At 32.9% G+C, this 10,277-nt stretch overlaps 1 protein-coding gene across 1 annotated transcript in view; it reads right to left on the reverse strand.

Moving 5' to 3' along the window:
- Positions 1-6,761, reverse strand: part of LOC108908690 (juvenile hormone esterase-like) — a 17,688-nt gene extending 10,927 nt beyond the window's left edge. Inside the window, exons 1-4 of the mRNA XM_018712805.1 lie at positions 6,673-6,761; positions 6,399-6,536; positions 6,187-6,333; positions 5,747-5,906 (exon numbers count right to left, since the gene is read on the reverse strand). Coding sequence (XP_018568321.1) covers positions 5,747-5,906; positions 6,187-6,333; positions 6,399-6,536; positions 6,673-6,735 — 508 coding nt within the window. The 5' untranslated portion in view covers positions 6,736-6,761. The remainder of the gene's footprint in view (positions 1-5,746; positions 5,907-6,186; positions 6,334-6,398; positions 6,537-6,672) is intronic.
- Positions 6,762-10,277: the final 3,516 nt, after the last annotated feature.

Raw genomic sequence — 10,277 nt, forward strand, 5'->3', positions numbered from 1 at the left:
ATTATGATTATGATTATGATTATGATTATGATTATGATTATGATTATGATTATTATTATTATTATTATTATGATTATTATTATTATTATTATTGTTATTATTATTATTATTATTATTTTTAAGAAAAGAACAGAATAGCAAGTTTCCTAATATTTCCTAATACAGATCCTTGTGGTATACACGACGTTACAATATATTAAAATGATAATTATTTGAGATAAAGTTACCAGAGGGTTAGAGAAACCAAAATTTGAGAACTTATTGAGCAAAAGATCTAAACTATCAAATGCTGTAGTGAAATCAAGATATATTGTATTCGTTGAAGCAATTTGGCTCAAATTGAATTCTCAAACATAAAATTTCTTTCTGTCTCTTTACCTTTGTATAAATCGTGCCAAAAGGAGAACTTGGATTTTTTAATAAAGAAAACATTGAATCATAAATTAAAAATTCAAATATCTCATAATCACTTATACATGATTGACACCGGTCTACATACAGGGTGTTAATTAAGTATGTACAATAAATTCAACAGACGATTTTATTTGAGTGATTTTAAGATAAAAAGTAAATACCTTAAACACCCTTTACCCAATTTTGTTGTAATTTGGCAGTATTATTTGTAGTAGTTGTAGTATTAATTGTGTATATATATATTTTAGATCACTCAGATCATTTTTTACATTTTAAAATATTTTAGTTTTCACTTAAAATTATGATTACAACTTTCACTTGAAACAGTGTTTAGAATAGATTATGAGTTACAGCGTTAAAGACTTAAAACAATTGAATTTTACTGTGAACTGAACTAAGTTTTTAGTCATATTTATAAGTTTCTTTATGCTAACACAAGTACAAGCATTCTTAGAATCTACTGCTGTTCTTGCGCTTTACATGAGAATGCTTTGTTTCGAGGAAGGATGTTATCTGTGGTGTCATATTACTTGATATCTAATATTCTTAGATAATTTTCGTATATAACAACTTCCCCTTTTTATGAAAAGTTGGTCTTTTTCGCCGACTTTTTACGGAAAATCTTGCATCTCCTCTTCTTCTGTGCGAAGATTAGGTCTTCTTCGTAGAAGGGTGTTGATTCTTGTCAGCATCTCGTTAGGGGTAGTTTCTTCAGATTTCTTGCAGCATTTATTCCTGCATTTCCAGGCGATGTAGATGAAGACGAGATCTATCATGGCACCAATGGTAAGGTAGGTCATCAGGGAAATATGTTTGGTGATGAAGGGTTCGTTTATTAATTTATCCAGGTCTCTGGAATATTGCTCAAGTTTGTGGTTGGCTATATCCAAATTTTCTACATTTAGGTAGTCGAACTGAAGAGGTTTTAATTCGGGCAATTGTAGTTTTTCGGGTAAATCACTACAACAGTCATATGGTATAAGCACTGGGTGAGAGTTGTCTGTAATGTTCAAAGTATTACGACTTTCTGTTTGCACTTTCGTTATACCGACAAATGCATAACAATCTGGTTGAAGTTTTAACACCGAATTTTTGTCAATGGTGATAATTCTAGCGTCCATTAAATTGCAGTTTATTGTAACACGAATAGGTTCGGATACCATGATTAACCACACGTTGTTAAACGTGTACTTTCGAAAACTTTCGAAACCTTTTGTGAAACGAGGGTACTTTCACAATTTTCGGGAACTTTTCTGAAATTTTTCAATAGCTGCGCTTCGCATGCTGCGCTGCTGTCAATTGGGTAAGCATAGAGGTCAGAACATAACTTTTTGCGGGCACCGAGTTGTTTGCATGTGCTCAAACTCTTGACGGGAATGTACATTAAGGAATCATCATTTCGCGCAATGTATTTTTGTGAAAATGACAAAACATGATGCAGACCAGTTCTATTATCTAATATAGGGATAGGATATAAATGGTATAAGGTATAAAGCTGTTGTTCTACTAATGGTATTCTTAGAACAAAGACAAGATCTGATTTTGACTGAAAAGCTTCTAATTCAATAATTTCCAAGTACAAGGGAATTTTTGAGTATTTTACCGGGAGAGGTAAATTATTTTTGACTAAATTTTGAGAAATTTTCTGGAGTGCGGTAATCAAATCTTCAGGTGTAATGATAGCCGAATGTATTATTTTTAAACGGGCAAAGGTGATAGCGTTTAAAATGTCGTCGACATTGCTCTGAAGGTATAAGTAACTTCCAGTTAATTTTTCGCATATTTCGACAAATCTCAGTTCAGCTTGAACTAGTACAACTCTATCATTTATCTTAGTTAATGAATTTTGAATTTTTCCCATGTCTTCCTCAAAGGTTTTTTGGTTAATNTGAACCAAGGAGTCCATCGAACTCTATATCGAGATCGCACACATAAACTTTAAACGGTTCATGTTTGTCGAATGGAATAAGAACTGATTCGTTAATAGTTATTTTTTCGTCAGTTATACCTTGAATGGTAACATTTTCGGGACATCTTCTACTATAATTTTGACAAATTTTGGGTTTAAATATAGACAAACCTGCGCCTGTGTCGATTAGTAGTTTATACGTGTTAGTAGCGTCATAAATGTAATATAAATTTTTGGATTTTACAGATAATAAGGGGCTTATAGAAATTGTTGTTCCGGGAAGTTGAGGTTGGGGTTCAAATTGTCCAAACTCATTTTGCCAAATTGGGTTTGTAACACTGTCATGTTGGAATTCTTGTGATTCGGTGGGTCTGACTGGGAAGGTGGACCTTGTCGAAAATCCTGATCGTATACGGGGTTTGCATCAAAAGTTGATTCCTCGTAGTAGTAATTTTCGGAGGGACCATTAGCAGTATAATAGTCTTCATTAGTATTATAATATTCTGAATTATTAACAGTATAATAATTCGAATTTGCGGAGTTATTATCAGTATAATAACTGTCGTTGGTTTTTTCAGCTGCATGATGATTTTGGTTAGGTAGTTCTAGGGTTTCAGGTTCTCTTTCTTGGTTAAGATGAAGCGTTTTTCTGTTAATGTTTGGTCTAAAATAATTAGGATTCGGTTAAATCGCAAGGAGTCTTGGCGTGTGAAGATTTGGGTTTATAGCAATGACTGGTGGTCTTGATTGTTGCAAATTTTGTGAGGTTCCAGGGCTCTGATAATAATTAGGCCTTAGTTGTTGGAAATTTTGTAAATTTCCGGGACCTGGGGTATAGTGGTTAGGTCTGGCTAAATTTTGAAAATTACCAGAACTAAAATTTTGAGAGCTTTGTCTTTGACGACATTCACTAAAGACATGTCCTGTGCGTTTACAAAATGAACATTGTTTTACGGGTAAAGGCGTGTTAGGTTTACGTGCGGGTATGTTAGCATTATTACGATTAAATTTTTGATTTTCGAAATAATTTAACTGAAGTTCTCTCCGAACTCTTACTATTGCTGTTAGCATGTCTCCAGGGTTAATTGCTCTGATGACATGTCCGATTTTGGGCATCAGTTAACTGTATTTGAGCCTGTTTTTGTGCTCCAGTTAATTGTTGTTTATGGATGGAAGCATGCATTTTTGCTTCGTGAATTTGTAGACGCGCAATGAACGTAAGGGGCAATTCACTGGGAAGTTGTCGGATTCTTTGAAGATCTTGAATTAATGAAGTTAAATCGCGACTATCTCCGAAATGACTTTCTAACAAAATTTTTATTTCATCCCATGTAGTTGGGTTTCTAGAGTTAACTACTTCAGCTGCGCGACCCTTTAATTTGTTTTTTACGTGGACAGTTAAAAGTACCTTCTGATTACCAATTGCCATATCATACGCGGTTTTACAAGAGCTTAAAAACGTGTTTAAATTAATTTGATTACCATCATACTCAGGGACGATGGAAAAGATTTCATTTAATTTGTAAGGTTCAACAACTTCTTGAGCGGATTGGTTTGGTTGTTGTTGTTGAGCCATGTTTCTGGTAGTTACTGGCATAAACGATTAAACATTTCAGGGAAAATTGTTACTTTGGATTAAAAGGACAGACAAATAGAACTGTTCTTTTCAGACACAATGTGTACAAGCTATTAATTAAATTTTCGCACTTAACGAGATGATTCTTTGTACTTACATTAACAAATACATCTGATCTGATCTGGGGTGTTGAGATGTTTTGTTCTCCACGAGCACGACTACCGGGGGCTTCACCAGGTGTTCCTTCCGTAGTTGCCGTTGAGTGAGGACGTCTCGAGTGTGGCTGTTGCTTTCTTTTCTTTGTGAGTTGAGGTTCTTTCGTTGAGGGATTGGAATCCGCCGCTACCAGTTAGATTTTTCTTGTTCTGGTACCGTTGACGAATCCTTGCCGACTGCGCCAATTTTTAGATCACTCAGATCACTTTTTACTTTTTAAAACATTTTATTTTTCACTTAAAATTATGATTACAACTTTCACTTGAAACAGTGTTCAACAATAGATTATGAGTTGCAGCGTTAAAGACTTAAAACAACTGAATTTTACTGTGAACTGAACTAAGTTTTTTAGTCATATTTATAAGTTCACTCACCACCTCCAACGCATCCAGAAGTTTTGCAAAATAGTGCACCAAAAATTTTAATTATAATGGTGCCAAAATTAATGGTCCGATAGCGCCAGCTGTGTGCACACTTAAAATACATATAATTCACTACTTTTGTGCACAGGATCAGCTCTACAACTTAAAAAATGGCGAAATAATGAATTTAAAAAGAAACGCTAAATTTTCAGATTTTTCCGGGTTTTCTTCGTTTCTAATTATCCGATCGGATCGATCGCCCTCCCGTTTTATTTGTATTTCGATTCTCTACAAATTGTCTCAGCATAGCATTAAGATTGTTTCGTTAGTTTAAGTTTTATAAGCAAAACACTAAAAAATGCGTTTCTTTGCATAATAATGTTTATAAACAATTAGTTAATGGTAAATTGGAATAGGAAACGTAACCATATATCTACAGGCTGTCTTTTAAATGATGGTACAGTCCGTTTGTTACTAGTATCCTGGTCATAAAATCACTGATTTAATGTTCTATTGATTGGCCTATGTTGTTATGAAACGCCGTTCTTGAAGTCTTTTGCAAATTTTGGCAGCGTGAGTGTGTGTCATAAAATTACACTTTCTAAATTTAATCATTTTTTTTCTAAAAAATTGTGCTAAGGTAATTCTTTCGGATTATTTTCTGTTTCAAAGGCTCTGCGGGTATTTTAATCAAGTTTCTATTGAAAGAAATAGATAAGAAGTAAATCTTAGTGCTCCACTACCTACCTACACCTACATTTTTTTAGTGATTCAATATCTTGTTTCGCTTGTGTAATAAAATCTCTCAAATTGTGTGTATGTGATATTTTATATGCGCATTTATTACTGAAACTTTATTGGAGTACCTTTCTTCTAAAATTTTAAGTACCGTTTTAAAATTGTCATTAGTTAACGGTAAGTTATTAATCAAATTCAGAGGCTCATTTTTCAAATAACTTTTAAGATATATGAAAAGTTTATTATCTGACAATTGCGTATTAGGTATTTATTATTAATAAAAATTTCATAAAATGACAGCCAATCTGACATTTTTTCAGAAAATGTAGGAATAGTTATTTCGGGAAGTATAACATTAAATTTTGTGTTCATATTTTGCGTTTCTAGTCTGTTCTGAATTAAATTTTCATATTTATTTGATTCTCTTGACTCAATTGCTTCTTGTATCTTTTCTAACGTGCTATAGTATTTACTTTCAACAATTTCTCTATCTTTTAATTGTCCATCTGAATCATGAAAACTAATAGTTACCTAGAACTCCGATACGGTAGTTTATCGTGACAACAACAATACTCTGGTCAATGAAGAATCCAGGATTGTATATCTGAATAGCACCAGCTCCACTTCCAAATCCACCTCCGTATATCCATATTAACACCGGTAATGGGGTTTGTGAAGTATCTCCAGGTGTCTATAAGAAAATATGCATCCATAATGACGATATTTGAAAAATAACAGTAAAGTAAATGCAACTTAAATATTTTGGGACGTATAATTTTACTAAAAGTACACTTGTATTAATCACAGTTTTGGCCTCGAATGCATCGCTTAAGTTCATAATTATCCATTTTTTTTTTTTTGAATCTAACCAAATAATTGTATTAGACATCGGCAAAAAGAGCGTGATAACAATGTCCAAAATTGTTGACATTAAAATGACTGCAGTATCAGCTAATTGTAACTATTCTTACCAGAGGAGTGTAAACATTTAAGTACAGACAGTCTTCCGTTTGGTTTAATCCGGGAAGCGGTACATGGACGGCTCCACTTTGGTAACAAATTTTTTCATTTATCGTGGTGTTTAATATTCCTTCCCATTTTGCTGGCGCTACAGGGGCCTGAAAGTGAATTGAAACATTAAAAATAAAAAGTAAAAATATATATAGGTATGTGTCATCCTTACTTGAAATCTTAATTCGCCTACAGGTGGAGCTGCGTATGGTATTTCTTGAAATGCATAAAAAGCATTGCCATTTGGAGATTGCAAGGTTTGACCTCTTATTTGTCCGTCTGGTAAAGTGACAAGTGTCGGGTCATCTACCTATTTATTAAGAAATATGTAATATTTGTGGTACTTTAACTAAATACCTAGATATTAATAACTATTTTGTACATAAAGAACACATTTCAAATTTACAAAACTTTGATAAAAGTTTAGTAAGCCAACAATTACTTACATCTGCTACAGTTGATCTTATTGCACATAAAATCAGTATCAGCAGCCCGTTGCACTTCATCATTTCAAACTAATAGCGATAACGAACAAGCTTTTCAATTTATAGAATTTGGAACTGGCAAATTTTTATTCGGTCAAAAGTCAAGTGTTCTATTTTCGCACATATTTTTTGCAGTTTTATCTTTATCTTTATAATAATCATTTTTTATAAAGAACATACAGCAATAGAAAAAATATTATGTCAACACTTAATTTAAAGTGGTAGGTAAATTTTGAAGCGTTTTCTATAAATACCAAACATAAATTTCTCACAAGTCTCAGCGAAATATTGTCATGGCATATGTAGAGTTTATTTAAATGTAGGAAGACTTATCTAATATTACAAAAAACACAGTACACATAATTCGAATTTACTAATTCTGTATACTTTTTGTGTTTAATGTTAAGGTTATTGAATATTCGATAATTATTTTTGAATAGGCATCATTGTAGGTACTTATTCTTCTAATGGCTTGTGGTCAGTTTGTATAGACATTAGTATTTTATTTGCCAAAAGGTTCCAATTGGAACCCACTTCCATGTGATCCACATCTATACCGAATGGTGTTTTTGATGAAACTGATGTTGTTAAAAACACTAATAATGTATATAAATAAAAAGTGTTCCATTTTGAAAGAATGAAATATTCTACAAATATGGATTTCATTGTCTTCTATACAGGGTGATTCAGAACTTATCAAAAAAAAAATTCTGGATGTACACAGGGGACCCTTATAAATACAGTTTTGTAAAGAAAAAATCAAAAAGGGCAGATCGAAAATGATTTAAAAATACAATTCTGCACGGCACTGGAAACTGGTCCACTGTAAAACCTGACCGCGCACAATGCGACCGACATGGCGGTGTGATAAAAACAGACAAAAATTTTCGCAAGGAAAGAAATATGTAAATAGAATTTTATGGCACCTATTTTATGTCGGCAAATTCAACTGCTTTTACTTTTATTAATTAATAATTTGTGTTTTTAAATAATAAAATCATTTGACATACCCGATGTTACAACAACAATTGTTCAAAATTTTATCCACCAACGTGTAAACACATTTGGGTCCGTCTTACTCAGTTTCTACGAACTAACACAAATGTTGTCTTGCTTCACCATAAATTAAAACGATATCCAACAACTCCGAATTGCTATACACGCATACCATTTTTGGCACTAACTACTAAAAAAACCATTGTAAACACCACAGATAACAGGTAAATACTATCGCAACGACGATTGCAAAATCCGATTTCAGTATTCGGAGTCGCTGAAGCCACGTGGCTCTCCACGCGTATTGCGAATGACGCTAGAGACTGCAGTTGTTCAGCTATGTAGTGGTTGAATGTACTATAACTTCAATAATTTTTTTCTCGGAAACTATAAGGATTTTATAGAAATTTTTTACAAAATTGACTCCAATCCTCATGCCGCATCTATTCCCAAATTTTTTTGTATAAGTTGTGAATCACCGTGTAGAAAATGGAAAATTTTAATATTTTTACATTTTCTACAATTTTTTTACATTTTGCTTCTGCTTGCTTGTCAACCTCTTGAAAAGCCAGAAAATTTATAAATGAGGCAATGAATATTTTGAGGTCATCGAAGTGAGATAGTAATAAGGTGTTTGAATAAAAAAAATATGAATTCTTTTGTTATCGAGTACTATTCTACAATAAAAGTGACTGTTTATAAAAACGACCCCGCCGGAATCCTTACATAAATTGGTTTTCGGTAAAATGGTTTGAAACCAGGTGGTTTTTGTAGCTTTTGAGTGGTAGATTAAAAGTGTCAATGGGCGTCAAGCCCTAAAAATTCATGGTTCAAAGTTGCAGCTCGCTGAAGCTACAATGCTTTAGATTTCACTACTTGCATAGTATAGTAAAAACATACTACATTCTTGCTCAATGCCCAATAAACCAATAAACTATCACCGACATATCGAGACCTCTGACTGAAAGGGATAAAAACGATATTGAGATGATCTTTCAGGTCGCGATCAGTACAATCGATTTTTCACAATCATTATCGTACAATAAAAATCATAGCGATTGCCGTCTGCATTTGCGTGACCCGATGTGCACCACGGGGAGGTTGCTAGATCGAACTTAGCACATTATGTAGATCATGATGTGCTAAAGGGTTGATTTTCAAAGTTGAAAGATCCTGTCTAGCAGGAATCTAATGCCTTAACCTAATATTTCAATATTATTTTCGTTCTCATTGCGTGCATCTGATGTTGAATTGAGTAAGGATTCATCGGGGTACTTGATATTATCTTGATGCCGCGCGTAGCCTAAAAACCACAAAATGCAGGCGATATGAGCGCATAATATTCTATTATGTTATCGGCATCGTCAGCATCGTTAATTCCGTCTCCATCAGCATTACTGTATTGGTTTTTAACAGCTCGTCGAAACCTGGAGTAAACCCTAACTCTTATAAAGCCCCGTTCATTTACATGCTCATCTAGTTAAACTAGTTACCAAATTTCATAAATTTATCACAACTTGTTTCGGATATATTTAGAAAAAACCAACATCAGAGTGGCTCCTTTAAGTGGCTATAACTTTCTTTGGAAGAATATTTGGACCCACGTTTATATAAAGAAAAAGTAATCTTATTCGACATAGAATACCCTGTAGAAATATTGCCCCTTAATTTCGGGACACCCTGTATTATTGCAATACTGCCGTGTAGCTTTTCTGTATTTTTAAAACGTGTAAACTAGTAGTAGTAATTTCACAATATGATACATTTATACTTTCGCAAAAGTGTTTTAGTTACTGTAAAGAATCTGAACTTAAAAAAATAAAGGTAGGTACTATAAGATGGGGAATATTTTAAAGTTTGAAATAAAATGTTAGATATTTATAACTATTTTTATTTTGAAAATAATGTACTAGAGTGTAACAAAATGATAATATAGAATGTTTATAAAATGTTAAATACTATACAGAATATATATCATATTTGGAATTATATTTTTTATCCAATTGGTTTGTTTAAGTACTTAAAAAGATGTACTCGAAAATACTTATAAATATATCTACAATAAGGTGATTAGATCTGTATCTACCATAAACAAACGTTATGGTCAGTACATCTACTCTCTTGAGGGTTGTGATGGTGATTCAGTGATTGGCAATCAAAAAACTTAGGTACAATAAATTGATTGTATTTTGTCATGAATACAAGTACTGTTAGAGTCAATGATAAAAACAAATAAAACCAAGTCAATTAAATACAATACAGTTTTTAATCACCAACAATAATAAGACAACTCGGAACAACATATTACCATCAACCGCGCACTACGCAGCTCAAAGCCTATCTGTCTCGTAAACCCTTATTCAGTACTCTCTCAACACTTCTCATTCAAATTGTGACCCTCTTGCCGTGCCATTCATTACGAGCCCATTTGTTTACAAATAAGTCTATATTACAAACATGTCAAGTTAAAATAAACAAATTTTTATGTGATTCTTACAGTACATATTTTTTATAGTGACTACCATAATCGAAAATGGACTCTCTCTACCTATAATAGTGGAGAGGTGCAT

This window comes from Anoplophora glabripennis, unplaced genomic scaffold (assembly GCF_000390285.2).
Source record: "Anoplophora glabripennis isolate ALB-LARVAE unplaced genomic scaffold, Agla_2.0 scaffold498, whole genome shotgun sequence".
Lineage (NCBI taxonomy): Eukaryota > Metazoa > Arthropoda > Insecta > Coleoptera > Cerambycidae > Anoplophora > Anoplophora glabripennis.